Source organism: Babylonia areolata, chromosome 10, assembly GCF_041734735.1.
Source record: "Babylonia areolata isolate BAREFJ2019XMU chromosome 10, ASM4173473v1, whole genome shotgun sequence".
In the NCBI taxonomy this organism is placed as follows: domain Eukaryota; kingdom Metazoa; phylum Mollusca; class Gastropoda; order Neogastropoda; family Buccinidae; genus Babylonia; species Babylonia areolata.
The window spans coordinates 41,854,527-41,871,143 of record NC_134885.1 but is presented as its reverse complement, the minus strand read 5'-3'; the positions used below and the strand labels follow the sequence as shown (position 1 = coordinate 41,871,143).

The following is a 16,617-nucleotide window of genomic DNA, read 5'->3' as shown; positions in this document are numbered from 1 at the left end:
GCCATCGTAAGAAATATGAATATGTTTTCAAAACGACTAACACACACGTACATCTGCGTGTGTTTCGGCGTGTGTGGGCGTGTGTCGGCGTGTGTCGCGTGACCGCTGAACTTGAAGGGTATGGGGTGGATGGTGGGTGGTGTGGGGAGGAGGTTAAAGGGGGACGGTGGTGGTGGGGACGTGGGGTGGGTAGGGAGAGGGTAGGGATGAGGCGTCACAGTTAGTTAGTCGTGCTGTATACATAATTATTATAAATACCGCACACCGGAGGAGCTCCATCCAGTGAGAAGGCGCACTCCCACAGCTTTGGGTAGAACTCCGGTTATACAACATCAACTACCAGGTACGTATCGTTTAATTAATTAATCAATCCATTCTTCTACCTGGGTTCTCTCCTCCACATAATCATATAACTACAGCTTTCAAACTGTCTCCGGTTTGCTGACTGAATTAGACACTGCAGTGTACGCTGCAACCCGGTGCATCGCGATTTGTTGGGGTTTTTTTTCCCTTGTAGTTCCCAGAGTTAGTCGTGAGGGGTTTTTTGGAGGTTGTTTTGCGTTTAGTATGTGTGTGTGTGTGTGTGTGTGTGTGTGTGTGTGTGTGTGTGTGTGTGTGTGTGTGTGTGTGTGTGTGTGTGTGCGTGCGTGCGTGCGCGCGCGCGCGCATGAAAACGTTATCATTATCAATCATTGTTGTTTCTCTGTTATTAGTTGTCATTATTTGTCTTCAACGTGGGGTGCATCGTTCACTCTAGCGGTGGTAGTGGTAGTAGTAGTAGCTGTTGTTGTTGTTGTTGTGGTGGTGGTGGTGGTGGTGGTGGTGGCGTTATACATATTGCTGCTTCAGAGTCAAATTGTGGACCCCCCCCCCCCTCATTACCATCCCCGCCCCGCCCCGCCCCGGCAGCCATGAAATATAAACAGCTCTCATCCCGTTCTGTCAAAGGTTATTCCTTCAGTGGCCCTGCTGAGGACATTGTGCCACCCCTCACCGCCACACACACCCTTAAAATAATAAAATCTAGACAGCTGTGATTCAGTTTCGTTTAAACGCTGTTCCTTCTGAGGCAAGGTGAGGACATTCTAGCCACCCTGTCCGCCATCCACACACACACAGAGCCATAAAATCAGATAATACAGCCAGCTGTGCTTCTATTATGTTTAAACGTTACTTCTTCAGAGTCAAGCCGTACACATCCCGTCCCCCTCTCTTACCCCCACCCACATCCACACAACCATGAAATATATATAGCTGTGTTTCTGTTCTGTTGAGCATTGCTCCTTACGAAGAAAGCTGTGTATTGCCCACATCCTGTTTTTGATGCCGTCTGGCTTGTACGGCAGCAAGGAAGAACCTCCACCCTGTGTCAATTTGGTGCCAGACTCTGTGATGAAGGTACCCAGGTTTGCTTCAGGGTCTTCAGTTCTCCCTCCACTGTTGTGAGCCAGGTGTTGTGCACTGGCCTTTCTCTCTACCACCCTACAGTCTGGGGCAATGTCCACATTTCTTCCCCTGAACTTTTCCGTTTATAAGACGGAAAAACTCATAAATTGGTCAAAGACATTATAATATATACTCTACATTTCTTCTCCTCCACTCTTTGACTGGCCTTCATTACGTCTCTTGACAGGGGAAGAAACGTAGAGTAAATATGTTTTTGTTATTTAAACAAATCTGCGATTTTTCTGTCTGCGGAACGAAACCGAATGGAAAGAACAGAGGGGAAGAAATGTGGACATTACCTATTCTGGCCAGTGTCCAGTGAAATGGCTGTCCAGATGAAGATACCACCTTGCTCCCTTCGCCGGTTGACATGTCCAGTCCAATCCATGTTTCACTACCTTCTCACGGGGATGTTCTTCATGACGACATGTATGTATGTGTGACAGTTGCTTGTCTAAGACTTATTGACCATCAGAACAGCAGAGGAGGAAACTGCTGTCCCGACTATCTGGGCAAGACTTTGATTATAGCGGAGAGTGTCTTGCCCAAGTTACACCCCCACTCTCTCGGCCAAGATGGTTATTAGGACAGCTGGCGTTGGGATAGTTCCCAAAGGTCAACAAGTCCCCAAGACTGCAGCACTAAGAGCCAGTGCATTTTGACCTCCTAGTTTGAGAGTCATAGTCCTCCACAAAAGACCAAGCTGTAAATGATTCTCCGTTATACGTAAGTAAGCTATATTCATGTCAAGGGTGGAGATTTTTCCGATTTCCCCGGTCAACATGTATGCGGACCTGCTAGTTCCTGAACCCCCTTCGTGTGTATACGTGTCACAACATGTAAAGGGTTGGCCATGTACCCCCCACCCCTTCCCAGACTAATGCCCCGACAACACAAACACAGAAACACAGAAGAGTTTAGCTCGTCGTTCTACGGTGGTCATGCAAAATAAATATTCGTGACAAATCAAAGCACAAGCAATCAAATAAATACGCCCCCGTCTAACCACAGCACAATTGTACTTCAGTCGCAGACAACTGCGGCACCAGTTCAGTTCAATGATGTTGCCAGAGTTCATAGGACTAGAACTCCTCCCGACAGGTGAATATTGACGGTACTTGCAGATTCGATGGCTGGGAAAGGTCGGGGCGAGAGGGACAATGGGGAAGTGGGAAAGGGTACGTTGGAAGTGTGGAGTGGGAGTGAGTGTGAGGAAAATTTGGGAAGGACAAGGTAGAAGGGGAACGAGGACAGTTCCAGAGTTAGTGTCCTGGAGATCCGTTGAAGGCAGTGGCTCGGGAAGAAAATCTCACAGGAAAATCTGTAACAACCCACTCTGTCTCTGTAGACTTTGTTGTTTTTTTACCAGTCATAAAAGAGTACCCCCCCCCCCCATCCCTTCCTTAAGCAATATACATTACACTAAACAAGGGAGCAAGTGGATAACCTTTTACATTGGCCACGTCCGCACAAAAGCTGCCGATGAGAAAAGTACTTTAAACGTGTGTTATAAATTTCCCCAATAACGAAAGGTATAAACCTTCACACAATCCAAAGCGTCCATTACGGCTAACCCTAAATGGCAATATATTATGCCAGTATACATCCTGCTAGTTCGAATAACAGAAAGACCCAGTGAAGCGCTATCATAACCATACAGCATTTCTATACACAAAATGTTTCGGAAAATATACAGACTGCAACTGGACAATTTTCATTGTAAAGAAAACAAATCTGAAACAATAATCCGAGCTGAATATATGGCAAAATAACACATCTAAACGCGAACAAATTTACCAGTTCACCCCAATTATTTAGAAATAAAAGACAACTGGGTTTAAAAGATTTCCACAAAAAAAAACAAAAAAAAAAAAAAAAACAAAAAAAAAACATCACCCCAACCTTACAAGCAACCAAAACCTAACTCACTTTGATGTTAACAAATGTCACAAATCATATCACTAAAACTAATTAGTTCTACAAAGACAAACACACGACTCCCTCACCTGTCACCAGGAAAATAGGCACACCGCTGGCCCAGGGTGAAACACAGACCCACACAGACCAACACCGTTCCACATTACAAACTTTATTCACCCGTTAGTTGTGACAGAACAAACGATCCACATAGGGGTGTTGCAATTTATGTGAAAAATAATTTATATTGTAAACCTCGCAATGACCTTCATGTGAACGGGTTAGAGGCTGTATGAGTTGAGGCAAAATTAGATCAAATCAGTTTATTAGTTGGATCTTTTTATCGTCCACCTAACTCTAATGCAAATTACTGGAATTTGATCGAAGAAAGCATACGTAGAGCCAATGACACCACAAACAAATTCTTGATTCTTGTGATTTTATTACTGGTTTCCTAACAATATCATCACCCCACTCAGTAGATATTTTGAATCGCTACCATATTAAGCAGTTAATAAATGAACCAACGAGGATTACCGAAGTGACAAGTTCATGCTTAGATCTTATACTTACTCAAAGCCCCAGTATGATCAAATCAACGGATGTCATGCCTGCTATCTGCAGTGACCATAGTGTACCTTATGTGGTTGTCAGGAATACAGTAATTAGAGAACAGTCATTTAAAAGAACAATTTTTAATTGCAATAAGCTAGATAATTAAACATTTTGCAATCTCCTACACTAGGTTAATTGGGACGAAGTGACCAATAATAAATGTTTTCAAATATTATAATGGATAAAACTAAGCAATGTATGCCAATGAAGACTATCACTGTACGTCCAAATGATGTCTCTTGGATGACAGATGGAATTAGGCTGCCAATAGAGGAACGTAATATAATTCATGAATTAGCTAAACAAACTAACAAACCAGAAGACTGGCTACAATTTCGGCGTTTTATGAACTATGTTACATAGAGAATGACAAAGACAACTTGAGTATATCAACAATTTAGAAAAAACCCAAAAAAACTTCATCCAATTTTGGAACAAAAGAATGGTGGAAACTTGTCAAGTCCTTTTTTTAAAAAAAGAAAGGTGTTGGGTCAGATGAAATCCCCCCTATCATATCTAACGGCATTGTCTATCATAATAACAAATATAAAGCTGATATTTTTAACAAGGTTTTCATTTCACAATCCATTCTTGAAGACAGCAAAAAGGACTGCCCTGACATTCCATTTCTTGACTTAGAACTTACAGAAATATCGCTTACTACTTCTGATGTTGAAGGTGTTATTCTAAATCTAAACAAGAATAAAGCAGTAGGGCCAGATCTTGTCCATAACAGATTGTTAATCGCCTCATTGCCAACCATTTTAGAGCCACTAACTAGGAATTTCAACAAAAGCCTTCATGAATTAAATTTTCCTCTGATATGGAAAACAGCACATGTAAATCTTCTGGATAAAAAAAAGCTTCGAAGGAACTTTGTAGTAATTACCGTCCAATCTCTTTACTTAGCTGTGTTGGTAAAGTCCTTGAGAGATTCATCCATAAGCAAGTTCACAAGTTTTTTTTCATCAAATCATATTTTGTTTCCTTCCCAGTCAGGGTTTATTCCTGGTGGTTCGACGGTAAATCAGTTGCTCTGTATTTATTATGATTTATACTCATCTTTTGATGAAGGAGTCACAACCCAGGCTGTGTATTTTGATATATCTAAAGCTTTTGATCGAGTTTGGCATAAGAGACTTCTAAAGTTAATTAAGAGCAAATGGAATACGAGGCAAACTACTTGACTGGTTTTCCATTTACCTTTCCAACCGTCTCCAAGCAGTTGTTATAAAGAGTGATAAGTCTGATTACAAAGGAATACCCGCAGGTGTTTCTCAAAGCTCTGTACTTGGTCCACTATCATTCATTATCTATATCAATGATATTGTATACGACATCCATTCAAACATTAAGCAATCTGCAGATGATACAAGTATGTCGTCAGCACTAAACAACCTAAACATCCGTGATGAAAAGTCAAATTTAATGAAGGGAAAACAGAGTTGTTTTGTTGTTTTTTTCTGGAAACACTGACACAATCTTATCTCTTACTTTTGTCAGCACACCATTACAAAGTACAGATCACATAAACATCTAGGTGTTATAATCAAACACAACTGTAAATGGGAGGAACATATTAAAAGTATTATCAATACTGTAACTAAGGGAGAGAGAGAGGGGAGAAGGGAGATGGAGGTGGAAGAGAGAGAGGGGGGAGAAGGGAGAGGGAGGGGGAAGAGAGAGAGAGGGGGAGAAGGGAGAGGGGAGAAGGGAGAGGGAGGGGGAAGAGAGAGAGAGGGGGAGAAGGAGAGGGAGGGGAAGAGAGAGAAGGGGGAGAAGGGAGAGAGAGGGGAAGAGAGAGAGAGGGGAGAAGGGAGAGAGGGGGAGAAGGGAGAGAGAGGGAGGAGAAGGGAGAGAGGGGGAGAAGAGAGAGAGAGGTTGAGAAGAGAGAGAGGGGGAGAAGGGAGAGAGAGGGGAGAGAGAGAGAGGGGGGAGAAGGGAGAGAGAGGGGAGAAGGGAGAGAGAGGGGAGAAGGGAGAGGGAGGGGGAAGAGAGAGAGAGGGAGAAGGGAGAGAGGGGGAGAAGGGAGAGGGAGGGAGAAGAGAGAGAGGGGGGAAGAGAGAGAGGGGGAGAAGGGAGAGGGAGGGAGAAGAGAGAGAGGGGGGAAGAGAGAGAGGGGGAGAAGGGAGAGGGAGGGAGAAGAGAGAGAGGGGGGAAGAGAGAGAGGGGGAAGAGAGAGAGGAGGAAGAAGGGAGAGAGGGGGAGAAGGGAGAGAGAGGGGAGAAGGGAGAGGGAAGGGGGAAGAGAGAGAGGGGGAGAAGGGAGAGGGAGGGAGAAGAGAGAGAGGGGAGTGAGAGAGGGGGGAGAGAGAGAGGAGGAAGAAGGGAGAGAGGGGGAGAAGGGAGAGGGAAGGGGGAAGAGAGAGAGGGGGAGAAGGGAGAGGGAGGGAGAAGAGAGAGAGGGGGAAGAGAGAGAAAGGGGGAGAAGGGAGAGAGAGGGGGAGAAGAGAGAGAGGGGGGAGAAGGGAGAGAGGGGGAAGAGAGAGAGGGGGGAGAAGGGAGAGGGAGGGAGAAGAGAGAGAGGGGGGAAGAGAGAGAGGAGGAAGAAGGGAAGGAAAAGAGAGAAACACACGAGCACGCACAACGATCGCCAACGAGCCGTGACAACACGCACGCAGAAGATCAAATACGCACGTTAAAGATCCTGTAATCCATGTTAGCGCCTAGCATGCACACCCCCGGAAACGGAGTATGGCTGCCTACATGGCGGGGTAAATAAACAAAACATTTATACACGTAAAATGTTACATGTGTGTGTGCGTGCGTGCGTGTGTGTGTGTGTGTGTGTGTGTGTGTGTGTGTGTGTGTGTGTGTGTGTGTGTGTGAGTGCGTGCCCTGAAATCTGATTGAATGACACAGAGAACGAATGATGAGCGCCCAGTGGCAGCCGTCAGTCGGCTCTACCCAGGTAGGCAGCCTGTTGTGCAAATGACCCCGTGTTTGTAAAGAGTTAGAGTTTGGTCTCCGACCGAGGATAGGCGCTATGTTAGCATCCATATCAATCAATCAATGAATCAAGCGAACTGTATCGGGCCACATGATCTACTGACACAACCTTAGGAATAAACACCAACAGGTTTGACTCTCTTCAGAAGACAAACTGTGGACATCCACCCACCCACCCACCCCCCTCCTCCCTCTACTGCTCAGACACCCCGACAACCATGGTGAGAGGCGTCCTCCTCGTGGTGGGACTGCTTGGCGTGATGACAGCCACCACCCGTACCCAGGCCCAGGGTGCATCGGCGGACGCTCAGCCCATCTGCTGTGTGGCTGACCAGTGGTCAGTGAGACAGGTGCATACCTACGTCAACTCGCTAGTGACAGGCTATCAGGTCGGCGAGGTCAGTAAAATGCTTTGATGCGGTGTGGTGGGTAGAGTTGTGGGTGGTTGGGTGGTTGGTTGTTGTCTGTGGTGGAGGTGGTCTGTGGTGGTGGTTGTCTGTGGTAATGGTGGTGGTGGTGGTTGTGATGGTGGTGGTTGTGATGGTGGTGGTTGTCTGTGATGGTGGTGGTTGTGGTGGTGGTGGTTGTGATGGTGGTGGTTGTCTGTGATGGTGGTGGTTGTGGTGGTGGTGGTTGTGATGGTGGTGGTTGTCTGTGGTGGTGGTTGTGGTGGTGGATGTCTATGGTGGTGGTGGTGGTTGTGGTGGTGGTTGTGGTGGTGGTGGTTGTGGTGGTGGTGGTGGTTGTCTGTGGTGGTTGTGGTTGTGGTGGTGGTGGTTGTGGTGATGGTGGTGGTTGTCTGTGGTGGTGGTTGTGATGGTGATTGTGGTGGGGGTGGTTGTGGTGGTGGTTGTCTGTGGTGGTGGTGGTGGTTGTGGTGGTGGTGGTGGTGTTGGTTGTGGTGGTGGTGGTTGTGGTGGTGATGGTGGTTGTCTGTGGTGGTAGTGGTTGTGGTGGTGGTGGTTGTGGTGGTGGTTGTGGTGGTTGTGGTGGTTGTGGTTGTCTGTGGTGGTGGTGGTGGTGGTGGTGGTGGTTGTGGTGGTTGTGGTTGTCTGTGGTGGTGGTGGTGGTGGTGGTTGTGGTTGTGGTTGTCTGTGGTGGTGGTGGTGGTGGTGGTGGTGGTTGTGGTGGTTGTGGTTGTCTGTGGTGGTGGTTGTGGTGGTGGTTGTCTGTGGTGGTGGTGGTTGTGGTGGTGGTGGTCTGTGGTGGTGGTGGTTGTGGTGGTGGTTGTCTGTGGTGGTAGTGGTTGTGGTGGTGGTGGTTGTGGTGGTGGTGGTGGTGGTTGTGGTGGTGGTGGTGGTTGTCTGTGGTGGTGGTGGTGGTGGTGGTGGTGGTTGTCTGTGGTGGTAGTGGTTGTGGTTGTGGTGGTGGTTGTGGTGGTGGTGGTGGTTGTGGTGGTGGTTGTCTGTGGTGGTCGTGGTTGTCTGTGGTGGTCGTGGTTGTCTGTGGTGGTGGTTGATGTTTTTGTTGTTTTGGTGACGGTAGTGGTTGGTGATGGTGGTGGATGGTGGTGATGGTGCTTCGGTAGTAGTTGGGGTAACTGGCCCAATTAGGAAGTAATTGTTCATGGGTTCGAGTCTTATCCCCAATCTTCTCTCTGTCTCTGTCTGACACAGGGATCTTTCTTATTTCCCTTTCCACAAGACCTGGAGTAGTGGTCTGGGTACGAGCCTTCAGGATCAGACGATAAACCGAGGTCCTGTGTGTAGCATGAACTTAGCGCACGTAAACGAACCCACAGCAACACACAGCAACTTTTTTTTTTTTTCAAAGACAGCTCGACATATACAGACACGAAGAAGAATCAGGCACTATACCGGCAGTGTGGCCCATCCTTGTACCTGGGAGATCGAAGAAAACATCCCCTCCCCCCCGGCCCCCTTCACCCACCAGGTGCACAGAAACAGGGAATTGAACTCGGTGCACTTGGGCGAGGATACGGCGTTTATTATCGTTCGGCCACCAACGGGTGCGATAGCCGAGTGGTTAAAGCGTTGGACTCTCAATCTGAGGGCCCCGGGTTCGAATCTCGACAACGGCGGCGCCTGGTGGGTAAAAGGTGGAGATTCTTCCGATCTTCCATATCATGTGCAGACCTGCTTGTGCCTGAACCCCCTGCGTGTGTATACGCAAGCAGAAGATCAAATACGCGCGTTAAAGATCCTGTAATCCATGTCAGCGTTCGGTGGGTTATGGATACAAGAACATACCAAGAATGCGCAAGCCCGAAAGCGGAGTTTGGCTGCCTTTATGGCGTGGTAAAAACGGTCATACACGTGAAAGCCCACTCGTGTACATACGAATGAACGTGGGAGTTGTAGCCCACGAACGAAGAAGAAGAAGCAGCAGTTCAGCCACCGTGCCAGTTTCATAGAAACGATAAGATAATTCTATCCCGTTACATTCGAGATAAAAAAGAAAAAAAAAAGAAAAAGAATAAAACCCTTTTCCTGTCTGTTAGAGACGATCAGTAATCTTTTCCGTTTGTAATAAACAATACAGTTTTCTATCCTGTTCACTAGAGATGATAAGGAATTCGTTCCTGTTTATTGGAGATAATAAAGTGAGTTGTCCTATTTATTGGATATGATAATATCATTTCCTGTTTATTAGAGATGATAAACTATTCCATCTCATTTATTAGAGATAGATGATATTCTGTTTTGTTTATAGACAAAATAATCATAATATTCTCTCCTGTTTACTATATATGATAATGTATTTTCCTGTTTATTAAAGATGAATAAATGTTCTTCCCTGTTTTTTAGAGACAGTTAAGTATAATGTTCTGTCTATTGGGGATAATAAAGTATTCTTTCCTGATTGTTCATCATTTTCAAAACAAACAAACAAAAAACAAAAAAAAGAAAGAAAGAAAAAAAGGTGTCTATTCTGTTTATTTGAGATTTAAAAAAAAATTCCATCTTGTTTATTGGACGTAATAGAGTATTCCATCCTCTTTACTGGAGACAATTAATTAAGCATATTATGTCCTGCATATTGGAGATTGTAAAGTATTCTTTCCTGTTTGTTACAGATGATAGAATATTCTCTCCTGTTTATTGGAGATGATAAAGTATAACACCCTGTTCATAAGAGAAATAATGAATATTTTTGCCTGTTTTGTCAAACAGAATAATGTACTTTTTATGTGTGTTTGTGGACGTTGTCGGGTTCCTACAGGTGGTATCAGAGATGGCCTATGACGCCGTCAACCAGAGAGAGGTGTACGACACTTTGCGGTCTGACAACTTCGGACCCGTACGACAACTTGTGTATTACCTCTTTTACCAGGTCTGTTATTGTGTGTGTTAGGAGGTGGGGAGTGGGGCGGGGGAGGGGGTGCGTGGTGGGGGGAAAATGGGTGGATGTGGGTGTGGTGTGGGTGGAATGCGAGTGGATTGGGCGTGGGTGGGTGCATGTAAAATTGTGCGTGTGTGCGTATGTATGTGTGTGCGCGCGTGTTTGTGTGAGTGCGTGCGTGCATGTGTTCCGTGTGTATGTGTGTGTGTGTGGGTGGGGAGGAGGGAGGTTGCGGGGGGGGGGGGGGGGGGGGGAAGGTGGGTAGGTGCGCGCGCGCGCGTGTGTGCATGATTTCTTTCTTTCTCTCTCTCCACCCGTATTCCTCTCTTCTTTTCATTCTTTTTTTTTTTTTTTTTTTACCGCACTTCATTTATTCATTCATCCAATCTTTCATTCATTCATTCATCCAATCATTCATTTATTCATTCATTCATTCATTCATTCATCCGTTCATCTATCCATTCTTTCATCCATTCATCTTTCTCTCTTTCTTTCCGTGGACAGGACAACATGATGTACGTGTACAACAAGAAGACCAGGACCTGTGTGTGGCAGACCCTGAACAAACCGTTCCCAGTCCGCTGTGTGCCTGGTAACTGGTCCTGGTTGATGCTGCATTCTGTTTCTGTCTCTGTCTGTATGTCTTCGTTGTTGTTGTTGTTGTTCTATGTTGGATTGTTGCTGTTGGCGTCCGTCTGTCCGTTCCCCGTCCGCTTTGTGCCTGGTAACTGGTCCTGGTTGATGCTGCATTCTGTTTCTGTCTCTGTCTGTATGTCTTCGTTGTTGTTGTTGTTGTTCTATGTTGGATTGTTGCTGTTGGCGTCCGTCTGTCCGTTCCCCGTCCGCTTTGTGCCTGGTAACTGGTCCTGGTTGATGCTGCATTCTGTTTCTGTCTCTGTCTGTATGTCTTCGTTGTTGTTGTTGTTGTTCTATGTTGGATTGTTGCTGTTGGCGTCCGTCTGTCCGTTCCCCGTCCGCTTTGTGCCTGGTAACTGGTCCTGGTTGATGCTGCATTCTGTTTCTGTCTCTGTCTGTATGTCTTCGTTGTTGTTGTTGTTGTTCTATGTTGGATTGTTGCTGTTGGCGTCCGTCTGTCCGTTCCCCGTCCCCTGTGTGCCTGGTAACTGGTCCTGGTTGATGCTGCATTCTGTTTCTGTCTCTGTCTGTCTGTCTTCGTTGTTGTTGTCGTTGTTCTATGTCAGATTGTCGTTGCTGGCGTCCGTCTGTCTCGGGAGACAATGGAACTCTGCGCCTGGTTCAGTCAAGTTGTTGAGTTGCAGCGCCTGCTGTGGCTGCACAGTCAGATTCTGGATCGGCAGGCTCTGTTGCAGTTACCGCAGGTGAAAGTCGCGCCTGGCTCAGAGGATTCTGCCCTCTGCCGTCTGCGCTCTCTTCCCTCTTCCCAGTGCTGTTCTCTCTTCTCCTCGCTCCTCTGGACACATGCCTTCACGGTCCTTCTCCGGCTGTTGCGGTCTTCAGCCACCACCTCCCAACCTGCTGGGTCCATGTCGCCTGCCCTCATGTCTCGTTTGCAGACATCCCTGTAGCGTAGGGCAGGTCTTCCTGCAGGTCTAGAACCAGTGGCGAGCTCGCCATAAAGGATGTCATTGGGGGTTCGCCCGTCATCCATTCGTCTGGATTGTATTACGTGAATTCATACGTTTGTATTTATCTATGTCTTTATATCTCTTTTTTTTTTTTTTTTTTTTTTTTTGCTTTTTATCTATCTACTGATTATTTTTTTCTTCTACGAATTGAGTTATGCATGTGTATGAATGACTGTTTGTAAGCGCCCTGGTGTGTCTCTGGTACAATATTTAATACTATATGAATGTGAATGTTATTATTATGCTTATCATTTCATAGTAGTAGTAGTAGTAGTAGTAGTAGTAGTAGTATATGTCTAAAGCGTTTGCACCAAGTAAGGTAAAGGCGTTAACATTCGTTCATCTGTTTTAACGTGTCCAATGGAACATTGCATTTAATAATTAGAAATAAAATAAACTAAGATACTGTCCTAACAGAAACCGTCTTCCTGCAGAAAATAACTGACAAAGTGACGAAAGATATCTTGGACCTAAATATATGTAAGGTAACAATCTTCTTTTTTTTTTTACGAATATCAGAAAAAAATGGACTTTATTTGACAAAATGGAAATTCATCACCAATAGAATTCATGTCACTTAGAAGAACAACAACAACAACAACAAAACCACCAAAAAACAAAACAAAACAAAAACGAATACGGTATTCTCTTGTAATTTCGTTTACCCGTCCCGTTTCAATAGGTAGAGTGTTGATCATTACCAACTCAATCCCAACTGTGTACTTGATATCAAGCGGGTGAGGGCGAGAGCGTTGCCTACTGTGTACCTCTCTCTATACACGTTTTGACATTCAAAATATGTCCCCGCCTCATACAGCTGGGAATGGACAAAGCTGAATAGGTCTTTTGTCTCGTCTTTAGTAAACAAAATTCGCCGGTTAACCTCCACTTCCGCGCTTGGGGCGAGTCTTGTCAAGGTCTTCAGTGTCGGCGGATTCATGGGGGACTGGCGTTGGAGGGTCTTCACTCAGGAGGAGACGCTCACTAAGTTTGGCTCCGCGACAAAGCCATTATTGTCGTCAGTAGGGGGGCTCAGTAGGTGGTGTCCGAAGTGCGTTAAACCACAAGAGGCACAACCGAACACCACCGAAGCGACTCAGCAGGGTCTCCTCTGGTGTGTGGCCTTCTGATGACCTAACATCGATGGTTCCCTGTGGACTGTCAGCGCTGGGGACTGTGACGGACGAACCCAGGTGTGGTCGTGTATGGGTATGGTTTTTGTAATATGCTCAAAGGAGGCAAAAAAGTCATTTTAGCTGTAAGTAAGATGATTAGATTTACAAATGTTGCCTTTTGGAGTTAAAAGACATTTGTGTTTTCTCAACTTTTATGAGACATTGTTGTGTATTTGGACATGTTTGTTCTGGGCATGAAAAGTTTATTTTGTAGTAATCCTCCACACTCCAATAGGAGTGAAAGGATAATTCAAACTTGAAACGTGGTGGACTCGGAATGAGCGGCGTGGGGGTAGTGCCACTGAAACGGTTCGTTTGTTCGTTCTTTAGCTTAAAACGTCTTTTCACTTTTAGTGATATCAGACGAGGGTTGGGGAAAAAATCGAGGAAGGGAAAAGAAATGACTGTGTACGCATGCCAGTATGTGAATAAAACAGTGCAGATGATGTGATGATGGGGGAAAAATTGCTGGTTAATTTTGTTTATTTGTTTTTTTGTTGTTGTTTTTTTCCAGCCTCAGCCCAAATCTTGGATCCAAAGCTGACGTACGGTGTTGGGGAGGAGAACGTCACTGCTTTCCGAGCCGCTTTCAGCTCTCCCCGGAGAGACGGTAGTGCTCTCCACAGCACCATTACCATCACTGACGACTGCATCCCCCTGGTGGAAAAGTTCACCCATTTTGTCCATGGAGGTAAGGCTATAAGCCGCTCTGTGTCTGTCTCTGTGTCTGTCTGTCTGTCATCTTTCTTTCTCTGTCTCTCTGCCTTTGTTTCTGCTTGTCTCTGTCTATATGTCTCTTCCTCTGTGTCTCTGTTTCTGTCACTGTGCGTCAGTTTCTTACTCTCTGTCTCCATGTCTTACTCTGTCTCTCTGTCTCTGTTTCCCTGACAGTCTCTCTCTGTGACGCTCTCTCTCTCTCTCTCTCTCTCTCTCTCTCTTCTCTTGTCTATCACTGTATCCATATCTGTCTCAGTCTCTGTCTCTCTTTCTGTTTGTCTGTCTCTCTCAACAAACGAATATTATTTGAATTAAAGCGTTCATTCTTTTGTTCACTCTCTGTCCCTTTCTCTGTCTGTCTGTCTGTCTGTCTCTCTCTCTCTCTGTCTCTCTCTCTCTCTCTCTGTCCCTCCCTGTCTCTGTCTCATTAACGCATAATCATCCTGCCCTTCACAAGTTAACTTTGTATCAGAAACGTATCATTTTTCAACCCTGATAAAAAAAAAAACAAAAAAAGGTTGTCTGTGTATCATCAAAACAGTTGTTTTGTTTTTGTTTTCTTTTGTTTTTTCGTCCAGGTATTGAAACGGAGACTGTTGAGTTCACAGACATGAAGGTGGGCAGTGTGCCAGACACGCTGTTCGATCTTCCAGCATCTTGTGCTGTGGCCATTTACGGCTCTCCGCGGGTGTGTCAGCTGTCATTTTCCTCTTCACTTTTTACACTTTCTCATTTTCGGTTATTTTTGACTCACTTGTGTAAACAAAGTGAGTCTATGTTTTAACCCGGTGTTCGGTTGTCTCTGTGTGTGTGTGTGTGTGTGTGTGTGTGTGTGTGTGTGTGTCTGTGTGTCCGTGGTAAACTTTAACATTGACATTTTCTCTGCAAATACTCTGTCAATTGACACCAAATTAGGCATAAAATAGGAAAAATTCAGTTCTTTCCAGTCATCTTGTTTAAAACAATATTGCACCTCTGGGATGGGCACAAAAAATAAAAAATGAAGCCTTATTATATGCAAACTGCATTTACTGTTATATTTACATTTTTTTTTTTGTATTCTCTAAACTTGGCACTTTTATCTGATATTCGACCCAACAAGAGCAGTCATTATTATCATTTTTTGTTCAAACAGGAACTTCTTTTGCTAAGCATGGAAGTTTTATTTATTTTGCAAACGTTTTGGTGCAGATAGTAAAAAAAGGGAAAGTACTCTGTAATTAATACTAGGGAACTTAATTCGAATCTGGTTGCGAAGCTTTATAATAACAAATACAGAACACATTTTAACGATTAGATTTTTTTGTTTTGTTTTAAGTGTATCACAAGTGAGTCTTGAAGGCCTTGCCTCTCTTGTCTTTCATTCATTTGCCTTGTTCGTATCTTTCATTTCATTATCATTTTCAAAGTCTTTCTTGGTTTTGTCCCCTCTTAATAATTTCATCTGTTGAATGGTTTATATACAAAATTCAGGTGGGCTTTTAAATCTTGACTAGCGTGTTGGGTTTATGCTGAGATCAGGCATGTCTTTTTTTCCCCCCGCAAAGCAGATGTGGTGTAGCGTATATGGATCAGTTCGCATGCTTTGACGTGTCCTTGAAACAAAGTGAAAATGTACATGTTCAAAGAACAGAAAAAAAAAAAAATCAAAAAACGTCTGCGAGTTCTGCAAAGAACAGTACTGTTTCCGTGTTTTTGGATTTCCGTGTTCTTTTGAATTTTGTGTGTGTGTTTTTTTTGTTTTTGTTTTTCTTCTTCTTTTTTTGTCGTTTCTTTCATTTGTTGTTCTTATTTACAATTTAATAATGAGTTTTTGTTCCTATTGCCTTTTTAATCCTGTTTTACAAGATTCATAAGCAGGCATGTTTTCTTAATTAAACGATTAAATCTATCGAGAGAGGATTTCAAATGATGCAGGATCCAACTGGTCTATCTCTTGCTGTTTTAATGCCTTATGTTTTGTTGGGGTTTTTTGTTTATAGTTGACTTCATCACGTTTTTGCGCCTTATACATATTATTATTAGCAGTAGTAGGGTTTTTTTTAATGTATTTATCTATTATTTATTCAACCCCCCCCCCCCCCCTTTTTTTTTTTTTCCTCAAGACCTGGCTAAGCGCGTTGGGTTACGCTGCTGGTCAGGCATCTGCTCAGCAGATGTGGTGTAGAGTATATGGATTTGTCCGAACGCAGTGACGCCTCCTTGAGCTACTGAAACTGAAACTATCTCTTGCTTCTCCCTGTATACTCAAAACGGCGGTTCGGGCCAGAAGGCAACACTTTTGTTGCCATGGGTTCTTTTTCAGTGCGTCAAAGTGCGTGCTGCTCACGGGACCTTGGTTTATCGTCTCATCCGGATGACAAGACGCTCAGTTTCCATTGGAGGGGGGGGGGGGGGGGGGACGGGCGAGAGCGGGATTCGAACCCAGACCCTCACGGACACTGTGCTGGCAGATAAGCGTCTTGAACATTCTGCCACTTTCTCTCGTGTAGCAGTAGTAGTAGTAGTAGTAGTAGTAGTAGTAGTAGTAGTAGTATCAGTAGTAGTAGTAGTAGTAGTAGTAGTAGTAGTAGTAGTAGTAGTAGTAGTAGTAGTATCAGTATTAGCAGTATTAGCAGTAGTAGTAGTAGTAGTAGTAGTAGTAGTAGTAGTAGTAGTAGTATCAGTATTAGCAGTAGTAGTAGTAGTAGTAGTAGTATCAGTAGTAGTAGTAGTAGTAGTAGTAGTAGTAGTAGTAGTAGTAGTAGTAGTAGTAGTAGTAGTATCAGTATTAGCAGTAGTAGTAGTAGTAGTAGTAGTAGTAGTAGTAGTAGTAGTATCAGTATTAGCAGTAGTAGTAGTAGTAGTAGTAGTAGTAGTAGTAGTAGTAGTAGTAGTAGTAGTAGTATC

The 16,617-nt window shown here is 44.6% G+C and overlaps 1 protein-coding gene across 1 annotated transcript in view; it reads left to right on the top strand.

The window, feature by feature from the left end:
* Positions 1–292: 292 nt before the first annotated feature.
* Positions 293–16,617, top strand: part of LOC143286603 (uncharacterized) — a 17,584-nt gene continuing 1,259 nt past the window's right edge. The window contains exons 1-6 of the mRNA XM_076594238.1: positions 293–343; positions 7,131–7,324; positions 10,110–10,220; positions 10,734–10,821; positions 13,526–13,702; positions 14,307–14,416. Coding sequence (XP_076450353.1) covers positions 7,145–7,324; positions 10,110–10,220; positions 10,734–10,821; positions 13,526–13,702; positions 14,307–14,416 — 666 coding nt within the window. The 5' untranslated portion in view covers positions 293–343; positions 7,131–7,144. The remainder of the gene's footprint in view (positions 344–7,130; positions 7,325–10,109; positions 10,221–10,733; positions 10,822–13,525; positions 13,703–14,306; positions 14,417–16,617) is intronic.